This window comes from Mastomys coucha, unplaced genomic scaffold (genome assembly GCF_008632895.1).
Source record: "Mastomys coucha isolate ucsf_1 unplaced genomic scaffold, UCSF_Mcou_1 pScaffold4, whole genome shotgun sequence".
NCBI lineage: Eukaryota > Metazoa > Chordata > Mammalia > Rodentia > Muridae > Mastomys > Mastomys coucha.
This window is the reverse complement of record NW_022196910.1, coordinates 4,298,354-4,324,035: the sequence shown is the minus strand read 5'-3', so window position 1 is coordinate 4,324,035 and position 25,682 is coordinate 4,298,354. Positions and strand designations below refer to the sequence as shown.

Genomic DNA, 25,682 nt, shown 5'->3' with positions numbered 1-25,682 from the left:
CTCGAACTCAGAAATCCGCCTGCCTCTGCCTCCCAAGCGCTGGGATTAAAGTCCTGCGCCACCGCCGCCCGGCTCAGGTTTTCTGTGTCATTAAAGTAAGGCCTTGCTGCTGTGCTTGGCCAGGCTGTGTCGTTTGGGTTTTTTGTTGTTTTTTCATTTGCTTTTTTCCTGTTTGAGTATATGTGTTATGTGTTATGACGTGTGTGGAACTCAGAAAACCACTTCAGTTCTCTTCTTCCACCGTGTGGACTCTGGGGTCAAGTTCAAGTTGTCAGGTATGCAGAAGACACCTTTACCACCGATTCACCCATTTGGCCTACTGTATTCTTGGGTTTGTTTATTAGTTTGGTTGTTTGGTTTTTGGTTTGTTGTTGTGGGGAAGCAGTTGTTTTGTGTGTGTTCCAAAAGTCTTGCTTCAGTCTTATTTGTAACATGTAACCCAGAGTAGTCATGAACCTTACATTTTCCTGCCTCAGTTTCCCAAATGCTGGGATAATTTTTGTCCATTATTTTAGTCAGGCTGACTGACTTTTAAGACTGAATATTTGGTTATTGTCCATGGAGTAGAGGAAAATATACTGCATATTCCAGGGTTGTGCCAGTTTATCTTTGCCTTTGGTGAGTTTTGTCTCTGATATGGAATCTCTATTCAACAGTCAGGTGTTGTTTCAAAACTGCTGAGTAAAGACTGATTGCCTCATGTCTGTGTTCATACCTTAGTGCTGTGATTATTGTAGCATTAGTCTTCTGTTTATGTTAGGCAAACTTTTATTTTCTTAAATAAGAAGTAACTGGTTGATATTTATTTCAACTACTATATTTGGTAAAATAGATTTTATTGTATTCATTCTTTTTCCTATAGTGTTGATTAAATAAAAATCTGACAAGTTTAGTGAGAAAGGGTTTGTTCTGGCTCACATGTTAGAGTACAGTCTACCATGCATGGTAGGGCACTCAGGGCAACAGGCACATGAGGTAGATGCCCGTATCATCTATAGTCAGGAGACAGAACACCGTCTTCATTTTGTATAGTCCATATCCTCTGCCTAAGGAATGATCCTATGATAATCACCATGAGTGTGCCTACACCAACTAATGTAGTCAATATGATCTCTCAGAGACTGTCTCCAAGGCTAACCTCAGTCTAAATAACCCCTCATAAGTGCACATGGAGATGTGTCTTTTAGGTGATTCTAGAGTCTGTCAAGTTGATAATTAATATTAAGCATCACCATTTCAGTCTTTGTCAACTTGACATCCAGACTCTTAATCACCACTTTGAAGCCATAACTTTGCACTCATTATCTCCATGGACCGATGACCATCTTATAGTGTAATGTACATTTATCCCAACACTAGAAATGTCCCATTGTCATTAAGCTTGTTTAAACAATTGGAAATTTAAAAGTGTCTTAACTGTGAGCTCCTATAAAATGAAAAACAAGTCACATACTTCCAATATATACATTTACTTATTTATATTTTATGTACATTGATATTTTGCCTGCATGTATGTCTGTTTGAGGGTGTAGAATCCCTCTAGGAACTAGACTTACAGACTGAGCGAGCTGCCATGTGGGTGCTGAGAATTGAACTTTGGTCCTCTGGAAGAACAGCCAGTGCTTTTAACTGCTGAGCCAACTCCAACCTCACATACTTCCAATATCCAGTGGCCCAGAGCAGACATTCTGAGTGTTAAATGGAAGAATCGAGGGCCTAGCCAATTATGATTGGACCAACGCAAGATACAAATCCAGTGATGCCAACCCAAATCCGACATCTGTGTCCAATAACTCTAATGAAACTGCCTGGATTCCTGAGGGTAGGGTAGCCCCACAACTCCAGCTCTGCCACCGGTAGCACGTATAGTTTGTCTCTTGGACTGGCTCCTCTCAGTTCCTGTAGCTGTTCTTGGCAGACATCTCAAGGTCTTGGCATCTCCATATCCTGTGCTCTCCAGGGTCACTTAGGCTTCATCTTGAGAACTCTGCACAGTGACTTCTGAGGGTCAATTTACAGGAACTCAGACTCTCAAATGTGCCTGGCCTCAGCTGTTCTGTATGGCCTCCCTATCTTGCATCCTTCATTCCTTCAAAACTATCACCATGTGGATAACAGTACCAAGTTTTCTGCCACCTCAGGTTGGAGCCTCTGGCTTTGCCCTCAGGCCACTTTTCTTACTGTTCTCCTGTGCCCCAGCAAGTTTCCCTCCAGTGACACTGGTATTTTTATCAATTACAGCTGTTCTCAGCATTGTTGTTTTTAAGCTTCCACAAACATGGCTCATTAAGCCCTGCTTTTCTAACCCAAATACTAATTCTTTTCCATGTTCATCCCACAAACAATGCCTAAGGTGGTCATGTACATCACATAAACAGCTCCAGTGTGAGGTACTAGTTTTCTGTTTTAGTCTCTTGCCTGGTTGCTGTGATAAAATACCCTGGTCAAAGTAACTGGGAAAATGATTCATTCCCAGTTACCTGGCAGGGAAGTCACACTCTCAGGAGCTTGAATCTACTAGCTTGATTATCCACAAGAGGAAGCAGAAAGTAATGAATGAACACTGGTGCTTAGCTCCCCTGCTCAGAGGCTGCTACTACCCACACTTCAGAGTTTGTTCCCAAACCAAGTAATGTGATCTACATAAGCACTCACAGGTGTGCCAGAGGCTTGTGTCCTAGGTGATTTTTGTTTTTAATTTTTAACATTCTGCTGTGTGTGTGTGTGTGTGTGTGTGTGTGAGAGAGAGAGAGAGAGAGAGAGAGAGAGAGAGAGAGAGAGAGAGAGAGAGAGAGAGAGAGAGAGAGAGAGAGAGAGAGAGAGAGAGGAGAATATGCTCCTGGATGCCAGAAGAGGACATCAGATCCTTTGGAACTGGAGGCACAGGTTAGGCTGTGAGTCATGTGATATGGTTGGAGTTTCTATTGCTGTAGTAAGTACTATAACCAGAAGCAACCTGGGAATGCCGGGCAGTGGTGGCACACGCCTTTAATCCCAGCACTTGGGAGGCAGAGGCAGGAGGGTTTCTGAGTTCAAGGCCAGCCTGGTCTACAGAGTGAGTTCCAGGACAGCCAGGGCTACACAGAGAAACCCTGTCTCAAAAAACAAAAACAAACAAACAAACAAAAAGCAGCCTGGGAAGGAAAGGATTTATTTCAGGGTACAGTTCCAGATCATAGTCCATCACTGAGGGAAGTTAGATCAAGAACTCAAATAGGACAGGGACCTGGAAGCAGGAATTGATGGCAGAGGCCATGGAGGAGTGCTGCTTACTGGCTTGCACAGCCTGTTTTGTTAGAACTTTCAGGACCAAGTGCTCAGGAGTAGCATCATCCAAAGTGATCTGGGCCCTTCCATATCAATCATCAGTCAAGAAAATATGGGGCTGGAGAGGCGGCTCAGCAGTTAAGAGGGTTAAGAGCACAGACTGCTCTTCCAGGAGTCCTGAGATCAATTCCCAACAATCACGTGGTGGCTCACAACCATCTGTAATGAGATCTGATGCCTTCTTCTGGTGTGTCTGAAGACAGCGACAGCATACTCATATACATAAAATAAACATCTTTTTTTTTTTTAAAGAAAATATATGGCACATTTGTCTATCAGCCAATCAGTTTAGGGGCACTCCCCCCCTTTTTTTCTTCTTCTTTTTTTCAAGACAGGGTCACACTATTTAGCCCTCACTATATAGCTGACCTGAAACTCTGTAGATGAGGCTGGCCTCACCCTTACAGAAATCCACTTACGTCTGCCTGCCAAGTGCTGGGATTAAGAGTATGTGTCATTTTGCCTGGCACCTGGGGCATTTTTTTCTATTGAGTTTATAGTTCTTCCAAAATGACTGACTGGTGTCAAGTTGATGTAAAACAGCTAGCATACTGGTCTCCACAAGAGCAGCAAGTGTTCCTCACTAGTGAGCCATCTCTACAGTCTGCCTAAGAAGCCATATGGAGGGAGGCTAGGCTTCAGATTAAGGATACAGACCATCACGATGGGAAAGGCATTGCAGGAGGAGCTTGAGGTACCTGGTCACATTGGGTCTCTTCATCGGGAACTGGGGATAAGTGCTGGTTCTCTAGTCACTCTGCTCTCTGAATAAGTTGTGTTCTAACATGTATCTGATGAGCACTTAAAACACTGCAAGAGTTCTGAGAGAAAATAGATATTATAAAAGTAGCATGTGGTTGACGTCAGTTGTTGGGAAGCTACTCCCTTTACAGTTGAGGTGGGGGAGGGATCCACCTGAAGAGCCAGGAGAATTAGAATTGTTTTCTTCTACATTTGTAAGAATATGCAGTCTTGGGACAGCTGGTATTGACTGTTTTGGTGCATTAGATAATCAGAATTACCTGTAAATGTTTCAGTGAACTAATGTACAAGAAGAGATTAGCACAATATATTGGAACAAGGATGGTCCTATCATGTTGCTGCTTTATCGGATGACTCCAGTCTGCTGTCAGAATTACTGTGTGAAAGATTCTTAGTGTGTATGAAACCTAAGAGTATGATGACCAGGACATGACTAACACAAAGAGCACTGTACCTTAGCAACTTCTTAGGAATTAAGATTAGATCTCCAGTACTATGAGACTCACACTTTCTTGTGGAAATGTATATGGGCTCTTTCAGGAGTCAGTGGCCTTTGAGGATGTAGCTGTGAACTTCTCCCTGGAGGAGTGGGCTATGTTGAATCCATCCCAGAAGAACCTCTACAAAGATGTGATGCAGGAAACCTTGAGGAACCTGGCTTCTATAGGTAAGTATGTCATCATCCCTTAAATCAGTGAAAGAAAAGTGCTTCTGTGTGAGTTTAAATATGGTAAAGAGATTTGAATGAATACTAGAGATCTACTCTATACTGCAAATTTTGCTATAATCTATTAATGTAGCAACTATAATGTCATAATGATTCTATTTAATCTATAATGATTCTATTTTGATTGTATTTTAGGGAGCAGTTTGGAGCACCATATCATTGAAAATATATACCGAAATTCCTGGAGAAAACTAAGGTAATACGGATCTCAAGAGACAGCCGTACTCCTTAAGGGTTGTGTACTTGGACACTTTATAAAATAGTAAAAAACACAGGTATATCCACTTTCACTCTCAACTATCCTCAGGAAATTTTCTTCAACACTGGAAACATATTAAACATTCTGAAAATGTTACAAGGATTCCAATACTTGAAATAACTTGAACTTCATTATGCTCAAAGTGATTTTGTTGTACTTAAGATGTACCAACTTTGCTCCATACAGTATTCTTAAGTTTTAATTATTGATTTAGTCACAAACCTTATATATATAGTATATGTGACAAAAATCAGGTATCTTTTTAGGCTTGGACTAAATATCAAAATCTCATTGTGACCTTTTCTATAGTTTAAAATATAAATGGATTCTGTGTCCAGTAATCTTTCTTTCCTTTTTTTTTTTTTTTTTTTTTTTTTTTTTTTTTTTTTTTTTTTTTTTTGAGATAGTATTTGTCTAGCCTGGCTGTCCTGGAACTCATTCTGTAGACCAGGCTGGCCTCAAACCTAGAGATCCACCTGCTTCTGCCTCCCAAGCACTAAGATTAAAGAAAGGCATGCGCTACCATGCCTGACTTCCATTAGCCTTTGTAGCAAGTTTTCTTCAAAATTCAACATGAAGCATGCTACAGTTTCATGGACTTGAGTTTTCTCTTCTCAGATTATTCTTTTTTTTTCCTCCAGGAGTCACTTTTGGTTTGGTTTGGTTGCTTTACACACATAAGCACATCTCTTGTCTAAGTAGAATTTGTTTCCATCTTAGACATAAACTCCTTAAGTTTTAAGAAGAGCTATATGCCTCCTTTGGTTCTAGAGACTTTGCTAATTATAGCCAACAAAAATAGCCTTGTACCTTTGGTTCTGGAGACCTTGCTTATTATAGCCAGCAAAAATGGCCTTGCACAGCAGCCTTTGAGGCATAACTTGCTGATAGACATCCTGGTTTTTTAGCAGGCCTCCCCAGGTGCCAAGATGGCATTGAGAATTAAATAGGTATTTTAATGTTATGTAAAACATGTTTGCTAGACATGTGTAGGTGATATAACAGCCACCTGTGAATACCATTGTTTTTGTTATAGTTGTCATCAGAGTTGCTGAGCATTCAGGTAAATGTGTTAAAAAATTCTGTTAGCATAGAGCCAACATTTCTACTGGTAAGTAGTTAATAAAGTATTAGTGATGTACATTTGCTTTCTTCACAGTGGTCAGGTGATGGAGGGACTCTATGACTGTAAAGATGATCATCAGTGTGCAGAAAACTTCGACTTCACTACACACAGCATTATAAACCAGAACGTCTTACCAGGAGTACACATATGTGAAAACAGTGGATGTGCAACAGTAGTCATTGGCCATTTATCTCTGAGTGTACTCCTTAAACCTGACCCAAAGCGTGAACCGTACGAAGATGAGGAATATGGGAAGGAATTATACAATACGGAATTTGGGGCCACCTCCAGTTCTCTCACATCATTTGAGAACTATGAAAGTACTTATACTCTAGAAAGGATGTATAAAACTGAGCGCTGTGATGAAGACTATAGATATGGTCAAAATGTTCAAAAGACTTTAAATGAAGATAAGCCCTTTGAGTGTAAGCAGTGTGGGAAATGTTTCAGTTCCTCCAGGTACTATCGAAGGCACGAACGACGTCATCGTGCAAAGAAATGCTATATCTGTAAGCAGTGTGGGAAAGCCTTTGCTTTTCCCACTTACCTACAAACACATGAAAGAATTCACACAGGGGAGAAGCCGTACGTGTGCTTGCAGTGTGGGAAAACCTTTGCTCATTCCCGTTCCCTTAAAACACATAAAAGAACTCACTCCGTTAGGGACCTCTTTGTGTGCAATTACTGTGGGAAAACCTTACGTCATTACAGTTCTCTTCAAATTCATACAAGAATTCACACGGGAGAGAAACCTTACGTGTGTAAACCATGTGGGAAAGCCTTCATTACCTACCGGTCCTTTCGAATACATGAAAGAATTCACACTGGAGAAACACCATATGAATGTAAGCAGTGTGGAAACACCTTCATGCGTTGGATTCAGTTACGAAAACATGAAATAATTCACAGTGGTGTGAAACCCTATGCTTGTAAGCTATGTGGAAAAAGCTTCACTTGTTCTGGGTCCCTGAGAACACATGAAAGGATTCACACTGGGGAGAGACCCTATGTGTGTGACCAGTGTGGGTATAGCTTTACTCGGTTGAATTCACTTTTAAGACATAAAATAACCCACACTGGTGAGAAGCCTTATGTGTGTAATCATTGTGGGAAAACTTTTCCTCGGTCTGCTTCTCTTCAAAGACATGTCAAAATTCACACCGAGGAGAAACCCTATGTATGCAAACACTGTGGGGTTGCCTTTGCTAGTTCTACTGACCTTTTAGAACATGAGCAAACTCATGTTGATGAAAAACCTTACATATGTGAGCAATGTGGGAATGCCTTTGTGCTGTGGAGTCAATTTCAGAAGCATAAGGCACTTCACGCCGTCCCCGTTTCCTATGTGTGTAAGCAGTGTGGGAAGAGCTTTACTTCTTCGCGGTCACTGAAGACACATGAGAGAATCCACACTGGCGAGAAGCCCTATGAGTGTAAGCAGTGTGGGAAAACCTTCCTGTGGTCTTACTCCCTTCAGAGACATGAAAAAACTCATACTGATGGGAAGCTCCATGTATGTAAACAGTGTGGGGAAACTTTCCCTTACGACAGTCATCTTCAGGTGCATGAGAAACTGCACTTTGACGATGAACCTTTTAATTGTAAGTACTGTGGGAAACCCTTCTTCACTTTGAATCATTTGCATAGACATGAATTACTTCACACTACCCTGGATTCCAGTGTTTTTTAGTAATGTGAGGGGAAATTTTTTTTTTTTTTTTTGCGCTTTTGGCTTTCATAGAAATAAGAAAAATCATACTGAAAGAAGACTGGATTTGTGCTATCAATGTGGAAAAACCTTTTGAATTGTTTCATTGAAACACGCATGAGATGTCACAATGAGGAGAAACCTTTTTTTTAAAAAAAAAAAAAATGTACAAATGGTTTTTGAGCTTAAAGCTCCTTGCAGTACATTAAAGAGAAACGGGCCTGTGATTGCAAGCAGCATGGTGAAGCCTTCTGCAGTCCCGGATCTTGGAGGAGACAGGAGAAAACTCAAGCTTTAGAGAAACTTTTATGTGTGTGTATGTGGTGCTGTAAAAAGGCCTTTTCTGCTTCCCCATCCCCTCTGAATACATGGAAGGAGTCACTGGAGAGAAACCCTTCACATATAGGCAGTCTGGATAGTCACGGGTTATCACATCCTCTTACAGACATGAAAGAACCTACTGTAGAGAAACCTTAAAAACAGGATTTGTGAACTCTTCATTATCAGCTTCCTAGAACTCAAGAATGTGCATGGGGAAAATTCCTAAAAGTGGAAACCTATAATGAACACCATCTGGCTCAATGAACATACAAGGAAAGAACTTGATATGGAGTGCTAGTCTTCTCAAAAGAGATGCTCAAGGTTTCATTTGGCACAGATGGAAACATACTGGATGTAAACCTCTGCTATTGAAAAACATTGGAAAATCTAGAGCAGTAGCAAATAAAGGAAAAGTCCTTTGAATTTTTTTTTTCATGTTTAATCTGATAAATGTCAGTATTATGAAGGACTGGACGCATTAGGGTTTTTTTTTTTTTTGTAGCATGCTCCAGGAAATGCACACTCTGATGAGAATGTTATCAGTATAGTATTTTGTATTTATTGAAAAATTTCAGGGGCTGATAGGGATGAGATAGCCTTTAAGAGCATCTGCTGCTCCTTCCAAAGGACATTGAGTTAGCCTTTAAGAGCATTTGCTTTTCAGCACCATGTCACAGGGCTCACAACTGCATGCGATTCTAGTTACAGGAGATCCAGTTCTTCCCTCACACACTTGTACACATAAAAATAAAGCTTAAATATTTTTCTAGCTTTTTTTCCCCCCAGAAAAGCTTTTGTTGTATATCCCATGTTTACTCGGAACTGTTAATCTTCCAGCTTCCAGCTTTTGAATGTTTAAAATGAAATGTCTCTGCTTCCACATTCACCATCATTATCTCCTGTTTAAGAGTCCATCTTTTGACTTGTTTTTAAATTTTACTCTACAAAAGCAGCAGTAAGCAGAGCATTGAGTAATGTGGAATGGCAGCTTAAATGCATGAACTGCAGACCAGTAAGACCTACATATGAAACATGCTGACAGGAATAGAAAGTGCATTTTATTACATTTGTGAGATTTCTTAAAGCAATCATTTATTAGTTTAATGGGTGATATCTTTTTGTATCAAATAAGTAGATGCTTCTCATTGTAAATTATGTTGGATTCATTGGTGAATTGATATTTGAAGTATGCCAGTCCACCTAAATATCTTTAAAAGCATTTTAGTATTTATGTGTGAGCATGTGAGTGTATGTAGACATATGCCAGTGGAGGCAAGAATGCTTTGGAGATAGCATTACAGACATTGTGACATGTTTGATGTATGTCATGGGATCAAAATCCTAGTCTTCATGATAGAACAGTAAGTACTCTTAACTGCCGAGCCTCCTCAAGCTCCTGCATAAGTGTCTTGTTTTTCAGTCATGTTTAATGGATAGTTAAAAAAAATGGCTTTGTGAATATTGGAATAGTCCTATTGGTTTTATTTGGCTGATTATGAGCATTTTGTGTATATGCTCATTTTTCATGAAAAAAAAAATGTGTGTGTGGATGAGTGTGTTTTGGAGAGCATTGTTTCTGTGTTGTTGGTATGGTTGGTGATGTTCACAAAGTGAACAAAGTAATATCTTGGTGTCTTGCTCTGTCACTATGTTGTTCCCCCAAGACAGGGTCTCACTGAGCCTGGAGTTGAATGGCAACCAGCAGAAGCATCTCTTGTCTCTACTCCCCATAGTGCTGAGTATAGAGACACTATAGAAGTTGGGTTTGGTTCTTCCTCCCAGCCTCAGGTTCACAAAATAAGACTCAGACTCAAAATATATTTACAAATACCTTAGCCATATTGCTAAGCTCTTTTCTGACTAGATCATAACTAAAGATAACCCATTTATTTTAACCTACATCCTGCCATGTGGGTGGTTACCTGTACTAAGGTACCATGCGCCTATCTAGTCACATCTTCCTGGGCAAATCTCCTGCCTCTGGCTCTATCCCAGAATCCTTTCTGTCTCTTGGATGTCCCTCCTTTCATTTCCTGCCTAAGTCATAGACAATGGGCTTTTTAATTGACCGGTACAGTACAGAAGATAGATACTTTTTCTAGAGATACTCTCAGTCATTCCCAACTTTTTATTACTAGGGAATGAAATTTGAGTCCTCATGATTGCACAGCAAAGGGAATGAAACTTGAGTCCTCATGATTGCACAAGTGGCTCCCCACTTAGCCACCTCCTCAGGCCTAAACCAGTTTTAAATTGATTGATTTTTTTTATGTTGCTCTCTGATGTCTTCTCACAATCCTGAGTATGTGTTCTTTTGACTTTGAAGTATTTTCAAAATATTTTTTAGAATAGCAAATGTTAGGGTTGATTTTGTTTTGTTTCTCCTATTCAGAAGGTAGGTATAAGAATATTGTAATCATAGGTCAGACTATCTTTCCAAGTTGACTTACTTCTTTTTTAGAATTTCGTACACGTACACAATAAAAGAGAATCATGTATACAGTTTCTCCTTCCAACCCCCTCTATTTTTCCTCAACACCCCCTCTTAACTTTGTCTTTAAAAATAACCTACTAGTCTAGTTAGTGTTGCTCATACGTGCATGAGTATGGGGCCATCTCCTGGAGGATGGGCGACCTACCAGTAGTTACATCTTCACAAGTTATTCTCCAGCCCAGCAGCTGTTCACTGCCAGTAGCTTCTCAGTAAGGGAGGTGCTGGGATTTACAGTGTAGGTCTCGTGCATGCAGTCACATTTGCTATGAGTTCATGATTATAGTAACCATGTCAAAAAAACAAAACAGCATTTCACAGCACTCCTCCCTCCGGCTCTTGTATCATTGCCTTTTCTTTGCTTTTCCCTGAGCCTTGCTGATGGTGGAGATTAGTATAGCTGTCTCATTTAGAGGTGAACATTGAGTCTTTCTTTAGCCCTTTGACCAGTTGTGCATCACTCCATTGACAGCTGTTCACTGTAAAAAGAAGCTTCTCTGACTAAAGTTGAGAGCAGTCAAGGTCAGTTGGTGCCAAGAGCTGAATGGATGGCAGGAAGTTAGTTTTTAGAGTTTTTTCTTTTCTTTTTCTTTCTTTTTTTTTAGATGGTGTCATGCTACATGGCCTTGGCTAGCCTGGAACTTTCTATGTAGGCCAGACTGTTATTAACTTGTGCTTAATATTTATTTTAAGTCATGAACTATTATGTGTGTGTGTGTGTGTGTGTGTGTGTGTGTGTGTGTGTGTGTGTGTGTATGTTTATGTAATTTTGCTGCATAAATTTTGCTTTTCATGTATATTTCATTTTCATTGTAATTTTTCTAGCTATCACACTAAGATATATTGGTGTTACTGCCTTACTAAAACCATGTGTTCAATAAATTTACTAACTCTGTATACATGGTAAGTGAGTGGCTCATCTATAAAAGGATTCTCCATATTGCTTCTGTCAGAACTGGTGTTTTAATTTAGGAGGTCTTACAGGGATTGGATTCAGTGTCCTGTGTTGGATGCACTGAGGGGTGACTGAAGTTCTGCTCTTGTAATCACCACAGTTGTTACCCAGAAGTCTGAGGGCTGGAGTGAAAGGAGGTGGAATTCATGAGCTGTGCCATTTAGTCCCCCAGTGAGTAGGAGGTACTTTGCTATTTCATGAATCAGAATGTTTCACAGTTTTTCAACTTAGGTGTCCCTTTAGAATGCCTTTCTGTCATAGTTATTAAGGAACATTGTTCACGGGTAGAGGCTTGGTACATGTCCTTCAGTGGCAGCAGAAGTGTGTTGCTGTGTGAGGTGAACAGTAGTGTTCTGGGTCATTTTTTAATTTCTTAGTTTCTATATAAACACTAATGTTTACTGTAATATGATGGATGCAGTTGTCCACATATATAGGTGTGCCTAGAGTTTCCATAACATTACATTATGATAAATAAAGTGCAAGTACAAGAAAAGCACTTTACACTCAACCTAGTGGTCGTCACACCTTAGGCTAGTCTACAGCAACAATTTTGGCCACACATGTTTTCCTTAAGTTGGAGAAAGGGGCTTTTTCTTTGTATATAATTTTTTTAATTAAATGTTTTTTTTTTTTAAATTGTTAGCTCATATGTTGGAAAAGTTACAGGTTTTCAAATGACATTGTAACCCAGGTTTCCGTGTACTTTAACCATAATCACTGTTTCTTGTTCCGTTTCTTCTCCCCAGGGGGTCTGTTCTCTCAAATAGATTGACTTAGCAGTTCATCTCTCTAGTTTGTTAAAATTTAGAAGGAACACTGTTTGGAGCTGAGTTTCCACTTACATATTGATCTCTGGTTCCATCAATTTTCCTGCAGTTCCTGGTGACCTAAAATAGTTTATGTTTCATATATACCACATTAAAAATGAAAAATTTTTAGTTTATCTATTGATGGGCACTTAGGCTGAGATGGGCACTTGGGCTGATTCTATAATTGACTGTAGTGAGTTGTGTAGGAACTCGAGTACAAGTGTTTCTGGTATAATCTGACTTAGATTCCTTTTGTTGTATACTAAACGATAGTACGGCAGGATCATAAGATAGTATATTTTGATTTTTGATGAGACTTCTGTTTTCCAGAGTGACCATGCTAATGTACATTTTCAGGAGCAGCTGTACATTTTCACCAGTTTGTGTTGTAGTTTGGTTTCTTGATAGCTATTCACTCTGGGGTAAAGTTAATTGTATCGAGAATTTTCATGTATTTATTGGCTATTTGTACATTGTTTGAGAACGGATTGTTTCCACTTGTATTCATTCAGTTACTTGTTTATTTGTAAAATAATTTTTGTTGCCTTGTACTGGTTTTCTCATTGCTTGTTTCTGTACCTAAAGTTGCTTTTAGGCTTGCTCTTTGTGTGTGTGTGTGTGTATGTGTGTGTGTGTGTGTGTGTGTGTGTGTGTGTACTTTTTGTCATATATTAATCCCTTGTCAGATGAATGAGAGTCCAAAGATATTTTCCCCCACTCTGTGGCTTTCTCTGACAATTGTTTCCTTTTTCTTTATAGAAGCTCTTTAACTTCTTGCAATGATTAACTCCCATTTATACTTGGAGGGGGGTGTTGTTTTGTTTTTGTTTTTAACATGGGTTCTTGGTTTGTAGGCCTGACTGGACTGGAATTTGCTGCATACATGGCTAGCATCTAATTTACAGCTCTCTTCCCTCCTCTGTTTTCTGGGTGTTAACATTATAATCCTGAGCCTCTAATGTCCATTCCCTATTTGTCATAGTTCCTGTAATCTATTAGATTGAGAATGCCATTGTCCATTCTGTCCACCTATAGCTTCATGTATTCTGTAGATTTTCCTCTGAGTTTCAAGTTTTGTAAGCCTTATGTTCAGGTCTTTGGTTCAGTTTGTGTTGCTTTTATACAGAATGATAAAGGGATTTAGGGACAGTCTTGTACATACAGTGCTGTTTTCCTACTAAGGCCATTTATCCTAGGCACGATTTGGATACCTTTGCTGAAATCAGAAGGTGTGGCTACATGGTTACTCTGGGGCTGTACTCTTCCATTGCTCTGTGTCTGTTTTTAAGTTATAATATTTTACTCTGGTTTTAGAGTATAATTTAAATTGGTGTCATATAACTCTAGCTAGCATTGCTCTTTTTGCTCAGCGTTGCTTTGACCATTTGGAGTATTTTGGTTTTCTTACAGTTACAGGATTGTGTTTTCTATTTCTAGAAATAATGACATTGGAATTTTGAGGGGGCATGTGTTGAGTCTGAACACTTTACACTTTTTCATATTATTGTGGTGATTTGTGAGCATAGGAATGTTTTCCATTTTCTAGAGCATTCAATTCTTTAGTGTTTTTAAATTGTCATTATATACTCAGCTTGACTAAGTTTATTCATGGGTGAATTTGACTTTTTGTCTTGTTGCTTCTTAGGCTTTTGGAAGACAATTTTTGAAAAATTATTTTATCACCATTTTCATTGTTATATAAATGGCTACTTGTTTTTTCTTTTGACTTTATTGTACTTCTTTGAAGTAATGATTGGATGTAAGAGTCTTGGTGTGGCACTTTGAGTCTTTTAAGAATATGAACATAAGAGCAGTCAAGAGCACTGGCTCCTTTCCTAGAGGACTGAGGCTTGATTCCCAGCACGTATGTGGCACCTCACAACTGTAACTCCAGTTCAAGGAATCCAACACCCTCTTCTGATCTCTGGGCACCAGACATGCACATGGTACACAGATAGACATGCGGCACAACACCCTTACTGGGTAATAATAATAATTTTAATAAGATGCTCATATTATCTATAAAAAGATAATTTGGCTTCATTTTACTTCCATTTTCTTTCCCCCGTGCTCAGGGTTGAACTAAGGAGCTTGTATGTGGTAGGCAAGTGGTGTACCACTGAACTGCAGCCACACAATTGTATCTCTTTCCTTTCTCTCTTTAAATTTTCCAGCTAGGAATGCAAGAGATGTATATACAGTTTAGAGAAGGTGGACACCTTGTGTAACTCCTGATAGTTAAGAGATGTTTTTAGTTTTCCTGTTTGGTATAATTTTCCTCTAGCTTTGTGTGTGACATTTCTTACAGTGTGGTGTGTTCCTTTTCCTAATTTCAGGATATTTTCATCAGGGAACAGAGAGAGCTTTGAAGTCCACTTCTCCATGGAGTGAGGTGATCAGTGGTCTCAATCCTTGAATATCTGTATTTTCTATGTCTAATGATTGATATCTGTGGAAACATGCTTATATGCAAAGAATGAAATTCACCTGATTATAGTTTGTGGTGTTTTTAATATGTTGACTTGGCTTGAGAGTATAATCTTGAGATTGTTTTTTCTATTTTCATCAAGGAAATTGTGTTATAGTTTTCTTTGTTGTTGAGCCCTTCCTGGTTTTGGCATCATGGTAATACTACTACCTTTTAAGAATGAATTAGTTAAGTGTTTCTTTCCTTTATATTTAGTGAAATAGTTTGGGAAGCTCGGTAGAATTCAACAGTGAATTCGTCAAGTTCTGTGCTTTCCTTGTGGAGACAATTCATTTCTAGCTTAAGGATGTTCCCCTTTTACACTGCTCACATTCCCTTGACTTATTTTTCATCTGTTAATTTGTTTTGTTATTGAATTTTATCCATGCACATAATACATTTTGATCAAGCCCACACACTCCCATTCCTTTCCCTCTAATTTTTCCATCCCTCCCACCACTTTTGTTCTCAATTTCATTTGTTCTCTTCCATTTTTAACGTGCAGTCTCCTTAGTGCTTCCAGTATATACATGAGTGCAGCTCCATATTCTGTGGCATGAGTAGCCTTTCCCTTACCCAGCAGGCATCAGTTGCCAATACTACTCAAGAGTGGGCCTTTCCGCACCCCCACTCCGTGTTGGGATTTTTGTCTGGCTTGAGCTTGTGTATGTAGTCACAGCTGTTTGTCAGTTAGTAGGTGCAACTGTCCTGTTATATCTAGAACACACTGTTTGACTATAATAATCCACTTTCTCTGGCTCTCATATTCTTTCAGCTCCCTCACCTGTAATGCTCTCTGGTCCTTTGAGAAAAGAAATGTGATGTTGGCAGATGTTCCATTTAGAACTGAGTCCTCCAAAATTTTTTATTCTCTACATGTTGAGCAGTTGTGAGTCTATTAATTACAATCTACTGCAAAAGCAATAATAAAACCCATCTTCTGTGATGAAGATACATTTTTCTATAAAGATACCCTTTAACAGAATAATAGGTTAGTAGAAAGTTCTTCACATTAATACTGCCAGATTTGGGTTTTTATCTTGTGGATTGTGTGAAATGGGCCTGAAATCCAGTCAAAGTGGTGGGTTATTCCAACATTCATGCCATACTCATGGCTGTGTCTTGTCAGACTGATCTGTAATTGTAGCTCCGAGGCTACTCAGCTGGGTTAAGCACAGCATCATCCAGCGCTATGGAAGCTAGCCAGTGGGATGAAGCCTTAGGTCAGTACAAGCTATGATTTCTTAATACTCTTATCACTCAGAGTGTGGTGTCTTCAGTGATGAGGTCTTACTGTCAAGTTCTGTGTAGTAACCAAGGACAATCTCAATAGCCTATAATATTTGGAGGGGGAGGTCTATGAAACCTCTAACTTTTGGCCTACTTTTGATATTTCATATATGTCTTGAAATTCTTGATTTTTTTTCCAGTTTATTATAATATAAGTTTTCAAGGTATCCTCAAATCATTCTCTGGATTTCATTTTCTGTGTATTGTAATCTCTCTCTTTTCAGCTCTAACTTTATTCATATGAATAAATGTATAAAAGAAAGCATAAGGTGATAGACAATGAAGTACTTAATTAAATTTTGTAACTATTATGACTGCCTGAAAGTTGTATACGGAACAGCTACAGGGTTAGAGTTTTTTGAGTGGTCACCCCTCCTCAGTGTACTTTTTGGTGATGCAACTGACTTTGAGTCACCCTTATTCCTGTAAGTGATCCCTTATTGATACTCCTGTAAGTAAATCTCAATAAAATCATTGTTCTCCAAGTTGGTCTTTGGTGGTATCGTTACTTTGGTATGATGTTGGTTTCTTACCTGTAGTGAGTAGACGTTGGCTTGTGTCTGCCCTTGAACTGCCATACTGTATTCTCTAATAACAGTCTTCCAAGGAGGGAAGGTCTGAATGAATCTAAGCAGGAGCCTCTTGTCAGTCTGTCTTTCCAAACTGTTGCATGACAGCTGAGAACTACCCTGACAAAAGCTAGTTGTTGGACCTGTGTGATGGCTCAAAGCTTAAAGGCACTTGCTGGGAAGCCAGAAGACTCGAGTTTGATTCCTGGGAGCTACATTGTGAAAGGAAAAAAGCACCTTCTGCAGGTTTATCTTCCACCCACCTATATTCTCGCAAAGAAATACATGTAACTTCAATGGTTTTCAAGAGTCAGTTCAACCTAGGAGTATCTTCATTTTAGAGGTTGCCCTTTTCATGTTCATTTCAGCCCAGATCCCAGCATACTTTCTGACTTGCTGATTCCATCCTGTCAAGCCTTGCCCATATCAGTTTTAACATTTAGTGAGCACGAATGGCTAAGCTTTAAGGTATTGGCCCATCGTAAACGTATGGGAAAAGTAAACTTAGCACTGACATTTGCAACAGAGATGGCAACTGAGAAAATCTAGCATTCTGCCAGCCAACCTTATACTTTTTTTTTTCTTTTAAGCACTCTTACTATTAAAGCAAATGAAAAAGGAGGAGATGGGATGTGAGCTCAGGTCTTAGTCTCACTTAACCAATACATTTGTATTCCGGGGTGGCAGATTCAGATTTAGAGGGGTGAATAATCACTGGCTACAGGCTTAGATTTATAAGCTCTCACAGTAATACTCAGGCTAACTCATTCGTAGAACCTAGGCCCCTTCTTAGGGTGGTACCATGTTGAAAAACTAAGATAAATAAAAAGCCCTGCCATCAAACCTCATGACCACCTAAGTTTGACCTCTAATTCACATGGTACACTGAACAGACTACCTAAAGTCCTGTGTCCTCCATACTCAGCCGTGGCAAATATAAATATATGTAGCCACTACTGGCTTTTCTATGCCTGCCCTAGCTCCTGAATAATGACAAGGAGACATTAGTCATTAGTGTGTAGCATTATAGCCAGGCAGATAGTGTATTATTTTAACCCAGCAATACTGGCTTGGCCTACATCCCAGCCACATGGCCTATTACTTGTCCGTCCTAGTCTTGTCCTGGCACTTGTATCTTCATCTGTGTCTGTCTTGAGACTAATGCTATTTCAGGTTCCTACCTGAAACCCTTCCTTTCAGTCCAGAAGTTGGGCCTTAATTCTCCAGCCCAGCTATTGGCCATTTAGCTCATTGATCAATCAGAAGGTGATGGAGAATAAAATCTACACAATAGTAAGGCAGGACATGCTTCATAATAATCACAATATGAAAGTCCTGCCTGTAATCAGATCTCTGCAGGCACAGAAACCAACACAGAGACATCCCTTGTACCATAACATCACTCCAATGTACATGTATGTGCATACTAAATAAACAATTGAAAAGAAAGAAAGTCTCACCATGCTAATGGTTTGTATGAGCCAGTCCATGAAAGACTTACTGCCCCTTGTGTTCCTATAGATGAGGTATTTCAGTTTCTCTAGGTTTGCTTAATCTGATCCTGTCCTAGAGTGTGAGAGGCTCTTTCATTCATTGTGTAAAGTTCTCCCCAATTCAAACCATTTAGATACAGTGCATTCTCTGAATATCATAGTCTCCCAACATTGGATCACAGTAAGACCCATCTTTAGGACTGTAGAAATGACTCAGCCTTTACAAGTGCTTGTTGCTTGTCTAAGGGACAGGGATATGGTCCCATGCCAGTTCACAACTACCCTTAACTTTAGGATCAGTGGATCTGACACCCTTTTCTAGCCTCCCTGAACATCTATACATACGGGGCACTGTGCGTACACACACATACCCACACGTACACACACACTTTAAAAACAAAAAAGAACACGCCTTCCAATCTGGGCCCTGAGCAGAACTTGGGCTCGAACTCCACAGCCAGTCCCACAACATCCAGAGGAAGATCCATTCCCAGGTGCTCTAACACTGCCAGAATCAGAGGATCAGAGAGGTAAAGAGGACACAGCATCTGCCCAACACCGGGAGTAACTGGGACCACTGGGATCCAGGCACCCAGGAACTCTGCCCCACCAGTAGTCAGTCAGTCTGGGCCTGTACCCTGAGCAGACCTTGGTTGTGAACTCTGCAGTCAGTCACAAAACACCCAGAGGAAGCTCCACTCCCAGGTACTCTTAACACGCCCAGGACCACAGGATCCCAGGATCCCAGGAGCTTGGTCACACCAGGATCTCAGGGTCCTAGAGGCAGCTTGACTCCCAGGAGCCCTGACACACCCAGGATCTCAGGATTACAGAATCACAGAGACAGCTGAACTCTGAAGAGTTCTGACACAACCAGGATCATAGGAAGGACAGATTCCAGTTAGATATAGCAAGGGCAGGTAGCACTAGAGATAATCAGATGGCGTGGGGCAAGGGTAAGAACATAAGCAACAGAAACCAAGGCTACTTGGCATCATCAGAACCCAATTCTCCCACCATAGCAAATCCTGGATACACCATCACACCGGAAAAGCAAGATTCAGATCTAAAATTATTTCTCATGATGGTGGTAGAGGACTATAAGAACATAAATAACTCCTTTAAAGAAAGAGAGAAGGCTGGCAAGATGGCTCAGCGGCTAGGAGCACTGACAATTCTTCTAAAGGTCCTGAGTTTAAATCCCAGCAACCATATGGTGGCTCGCAACCACCCATAATGAGATCTGACTCCCTCTTCTGGTGCGTCTGAAGACAGCTATAGTGTACTTATGTATAAAATAAATAAATCTTTGGGCCAGAGTAAGCAAGGACTGAGTAAGCGGAGTTGACCAGAGTGAGCGCTGGTAAACAGCTAGAAGCCACGAAAGTCCCCTAAAGAATTCCAGGAAAACACAATCAAACAGGCAAAGGAAATGACCATCCAAGATCTAAAAGTGGAAATAGAAACAATAAAGAAATCACAAAGGGAGACAACCCTGGAGTTAGAAAACCTAGGAAAGAGATCAGGAGTCATAGATACAAGCATCACCAACAGAATACAAGAGATAGAAAAGAGAATCTCAGGGGCAGAAGAAATAGAAAACATTGACACAACAGTCAAAGAAAATGCAAAAAGCAAAAAGCTCCTAACCCAAAACACCCAGGAAATCCAGGACACAATGAGAAGATGAACCCTAAGGATAAAAGTATAGAAGAGAGTAAAGATTCTCAACTTAAAGGGCCAGTAATATCTTCAACAAAATTATAGAAGAAAACTTCCCTAACCTAAAGAAAGAGATGCCTATGAACATACGAGAAGCCTACAGAACTCCAAATAGACTGGACCAGGAAAGAAATTCCTCCCATCACATAATAATCAAAACACCAAATATATTAAATAAAGACAGAATATTAAAAGCAGTAAGGGAAAAAAGTCAAACATATAAAGGCAAGCCTATCAGAATTATACCAGACTTCTCACCAGAGACCATAAAAGCCAGAAGATCCTGTGCAGATGTCATACACACCCTTAGAGAACATAATTGCCAGCCCAGACAACTATACCCAGCAAAACTCTCAATTACCATAGATGGAGAAACCAATATATTCTTAGACAAAACCAAATTTACACAATATCTTTCCACAAATCCAGCCATACAAAGGATAATAGATGAAAAACACCAACACAAGGAGGGAATCTACACCCTAGAAAAAGCAAGAAAGTAATCTTTCAACAAATCCAGAAGAAGATAGGCACACAAACATAATTCCACCTCTAACAAAAATAACAGGAAGTAACAATCACTTCTCTGTAGTATCTCTTAATATCAATGGACTTGATTACCCCAAAAAGACAGACTACCAGACTGGATACATAAACAGGACCCCACACTTTGCTGCATACAGGAAATGCACCTCAGTGACAAAGACAGATACTTCCTCAGAGTAAAAAAATCAACTTTCAACCAAAAGTTATCAAAAAAGATAAGGAAGGACACTTCATTCTGGTCAAAGGAAAAATCTACCAAAATGAACTCTTAGTTCTAAACATCTATGCTCCAAATACAAGGGCACCCACATTCATAAAAGAAACTTTACTAAAGGTTAAAGCACACATCGTACCCCACACAATAATATTGGGAGACTTCAACACTCCATTCTTAGCGATGGACGGATCATGGAAACAGAAACTAAACAGAGATACAGTGAAACTAACAGATGTTATGAACCAAGTGGATCTAGCAGATATCTACAGAACATTTCATCCTAAAGCAAAAGAATCCACCTTCTTCTCAGCACCTCATGGTACCTTCTCCAAAACTGACCATGTAATTCATCACAAAACAGGCCTCAACAGATACAACAAGATTGAAATAATCCCATGCACCCTATCAGATCACCATGGACTATAATACCAGCTAAAACAACAGAAAGCACACATACACATGGAAGCTGAACAATGATCTACTCAATGATAACCTGGTCAAGGAAGAAATAAAGAAAGAAATTAAAGACTTTTTAGAATTTAATGAAAATAAAGACACATCATACCAAAACTTATGGGGTACAATTAAAGCAGTGGTAAGAGGAAAACTCATAGCTCCAAGAACCTCCAAAAAGAAAGTGACGAGAGCTTACACTAGCAGCTTGACAGCACACCTGAAAGCCCTAGAACAAAAAAAGCAAATAACATCCAAGAGGCTTAGACTCCAGGAAATAATCAAACGCAGGGCTGAAATCAACCAAATAGAAACAAAAAGAACTCCACAGAGAATCAACAAAACCAGAAGCTGATTCTTTGAGAAAAACAAGATAGGTAAACCAGACTAATGAGAGGGCACAGGAGACAGTATCTAAATTAATAAAATCAGAAATGAAAAGGGAGACATAACAACGGAAACTGTGGAAATCCAAAAAAATCATCAGATCCTACTACAAAAGTTAATACTCAACTAAATTGGAAAATCTGTATGAAATGGACAGTTTTCTAGACACATACCAGGTGCCAACATTAAAACAGGGCCAGATAAACCATCTAAACAGTCCCATAACCCCTAAAGAAATAGAAGCAGTCATTAATAGTTGATTACTTGGCAAGTAAGATGGTTAAGTGGGTGAAAAGCCCCTGTTGCTAACACACTGGAAACAGGGAACCAACTATCACAAATTGTCTTCTGATCTTCATGTATGTATGATGCATGCACACAGATATGAACACAAACTAAATAAGATAAGTGTTTATTTTTAAACTCTGAACTGAAAATTCAGTGTAGACATTTTCATTTTCTTGTTTTTATTGTTGTTGCTTTTTTGTTTTGCTTTCATTTTGTTTGTTTGTCATTCTTGTTGTTTTGAAACAGGGTTTCTCTATGTAGCCCTCTCTGTCCTGTAACTCACTCACTGTGTAGACCAGGCTGGCTTTGAACTCATATGATATGTTTGTCCCTGCCTCCCTTTTCCCTCTGTCCATTCAGAATTAAAAATAAGATATATCTCCAGGATAGGAAAGTGAATATAACTTTGCTGCTGTGAATATAAAGTGCTGCTGATTTTGTTTTAAATTGTGTTTGTGCGTGTGCATGTGTTCTTGTGCCTGTGTGTTGGTATGGCTATGTGACCACAGGTGCCTGTGGAGCCCTGAGGAGTCATAGATGTCCCTGAGGCTGGCATTATAGGTAGTTGTAAGTCAGCCAACATGAAAGCTTAGGAACCAAGTTCCCATCTTTGACAAGAGCAGTATGTGCTCTTAGTCACCAAGCCATCATAAAATCATCTCCAGTACCTCACCCCAACTCTCATGCTTTAATCCATGGCTTTGTGCCAGAGCAAAAGTTCCTCTGTTGTGTCTAGCTAGAGCCATCTTTGGTTTAATTTGAAACTACCTCCCCCTTTTCTACCTCTGCCCTGAAAAGTCCCATGGGAAAGTACCAAACCCTGTTTTAGAAATTTAGATTCAAAATGCCCCAGCTTGCGGCATGTTTTTGGGTTCTGTTAATCTGCTTGCTTGCTTTCATTCCCCCTGCAACTGCCAACTCACATGTAGTCTTTCTGTGTTCTTTGCCTTTAAAAGGTCCCTGTAAAATGCATTCAGTACTACCCTGTGAGAAGTGTTTCCCTCTAGCCAGTCACCAGTGGATCAATACTCACTCTACATTCAGACTTTGGTCATGCTGAGTGGTCTTTGGGTTTGTACCCCTTACTAGTTTCTATCATTTGCTCTTGCTGCCCCTTCTCTCTGTGAGGACAGAATACCCCATCTCAAGTCTGTGATTTCAGGATAGGCTGGACTTCTACTTTATAGAATTCTCTATTTTACCTTGCTATTAAAAGTAGAGATGCTTAGGCATCACCAGCCTCTACTGATTACTGTTGTTCAACTTTCCCAAGTTTATTCCCTGGAGAATGCAACAGACTGCCTGCTCATCATTTGCAAACTTATGTTCACTTTCCTATCCTGTAGATATATCTTATTTTTAATTCCAAATGGACAGAGGGAAAAGACAAGTGTTCTTCATTCTGGTTGGATTCTTCAGTATTGCAATGGGGTGGGAACTTGTGGAGGAACCAAGAGAGACCAGGAATTATTCAAGGAGAATCTGAGGTGCCACTGGTGGAAGCAATGACCAAGTTGGAAGACAGACTGTATCTCAGGAAGGGTTACTTTCTCATCACCCTTGGGAAACATGGCCCAAAAATTAAATATGTGAACCAATCATTGGTAGCTGTGGAAAAAGAATTTTCTGTGTTGCACAAAATAACACAGGAACAAAGCAAGGTAATTTTTTCTTTTTCTTTTTTTTTTTTTTTTTCTGGTTTTTCGAGACAGGGTTTCTCTGTGTAGCCCTGGCTGTCCAGGAACTCACTTTGTAGACCAGGGTGGCCTTGAACTCAGAAATGTGCCTGCCTCTGCCTCCCAAGAGCTGGGATTAAAGGCGTGCGCCACCACTGCCTGGCGCAAGGTAATTTCTTTTTGCAAAATGGAGCACACACGGCCAAGAAGTCCTCGGTTTTTGATTCCTAATGCGAGGGGGAGCTTAGCTGTTTCTCAATGGCTGAGGTCAACCTCATAGTCTATTCCTGATTGGCTAATTCTGAAAACAGCAGGAAGGATATGGGTAAGAGGATAGCCACTCACGGGTCATCAAGTTCTGAGAATGCAAAGGGTCCTTTGTATAAACAAACAAAAGTACTGGGTTAAAGGGTATGCTACACTATGTGTTTCTTAAGAAGGAATATTTCTTCCTCCACCCCCTCCTTCTCTTTTCCTCCCCACTTTTCTCCTCTCCCCCCCCCCCCCATAGATTTAAGCACTAGGGTCACTAGGAGAAGGATGAGACACACCCAAGACTGGGTGAAGAATCTACACTTAACTGTCTTTACAATAGCCACAGGCGTGGTTTGTTTTTTTATTGTGTTTAGTTAGATCTTCAATGATTGCAAAGAATTTAAATGAGATTACAGAGTAGAGACTAGAGATATGGATCCGCAATGAAGAGCACTTGCAAGTTCAGTTCCCAGGCAGTTACATTAGGGGACTCACAACCACCTGTGACTTCAGCTCTAGGGGATCCAATGTTCTCTTCTGGCTTCTGCAAACATCAGCATACACACGTGTGTGTGCGCGCGCACACACAAACACACACACACACACACACACACACACATGCACGCACAAAACAGAGAAATAATGATAATGATAATAATATCAACAACAATAATAAGTCTTTAAAAGAGATATTGCAGACTGGATTGTATGGTGTATTTGATAGGGCTGCATCTGACAAAAAAATCCTTAAGACACAGGTACTGCATGAGAAAGCCAGATTACTTTTACTACAATTAGAAGTTAATAGTCTTCTTGCTTGTGAGAGTCCCATAAAATATCTGGGAGTGGAGCATATGGAGTATAAAGGATAGATTATACTCAAGTTTGTGTGTGTTCACATCTAAAACATGACTCATTGCTCTTTTACCATTATCTCAAAATATCTTTCTATATAAAGAATATTGTCTTTGTGGTTTGGAGAGATGGCTCAGTGGCTAAGAACACTTGTTCTTGCAGAGGACCTGGGTTCAGTTCTCAACCACATAGCAGCTTACACTGATGGATTTTCAGTTGGGCAGCCTGTCTCCTTAGGAATGGAATTTCAGGAAAGAGGGACTGCAGGAGAAAGCTGTGAACTATGTGCTGCGACCATTTCTGCCCCTATAAAGGGTGATGACCAGAGTCATCTTTGCTGCCTTTTCCTGGCGATCCTCAGCTTTCTGAGGAAGAGAGTCTGCCCTCTCATTGTGAGCACCAATAAATACGATCTTGTTTTGTCTTTTTCTGACTTTTGTCTCTTTATGCTGCCTCAGAAATCTAACAACAACCACCTGTACCTTCAGTTCCAGGATATCTGATGCCCTCTCCTGATTTCCATGGGCACCAGGCACACATGTGGTACACATATATACATGCAGGCAAAACGCTCATACCCGTAAAAATAAAAGAAATAAATCATTAAAAAATTGTTTTGATATAGAATATTGGCTCTATGTGGACAGTCTTCACAACAAATTGTGCTCGAATTATTTTCTTTTGATATTTTATTTTACTGTATATTTATGTGTATGTGTACATTCATGCCTGTGTGCTTGTTATAATGCTCATGTGGAAGTCAGAGAACAACTTTCAGGAGTCAGTTTTCTCTCTCCACAGTGTAGGTCCCAGAGATTGAGCTCAGGTTGTTCTGCAGGCTTGGTGGCAAGTGTCTTTACTTACTAAGTCATCAGGCTCCTGTGCTGGAATTCTTAACCTCCTTGTCTAGGGGTTTTACCCAGGATGCCTCTGAAGGATCCCTTCCCTCCCCTCCCCTTCCCTTCCCTCCCCTCCC

General features: G+C 40.0%; 1 protein-coding gene across 2 annotated transcripts in view; it reads left to right on the top strand.

Moving 5' to 3' along the window:
- The window catches only part of LOC116075735 (zinc finger protein 878-like), a 23,372-nt gene extending 6,642 nt beyond the window's left edge, over window positions 1-16,730 (top strand). For both annotated transcript variants that reach the window (XM_031349049.1, XM_031349048.1), the window contains exons 2-4: window positions 4,630-4,756; window positions 4,952-5,012; window positions 6,235-16,730. In XM_031349049.1, coding sequence (XP_031204909.1) covers window positions 4,630-4,756; window positions 4,952-5,012; window positions 6,235-7,891 — 1,845 coding nt within the window. In that variant the 3' untranslated portion in view covers window positions 7,892-16,730. The remainder of the gene's footprint in view (window positions 1-4,629; window positions 4,757-4,951; window positions 5,013-6,234) is intronic.
- Window positions 16,731-25,682: the final 8,952 nt, after the last annotated feature.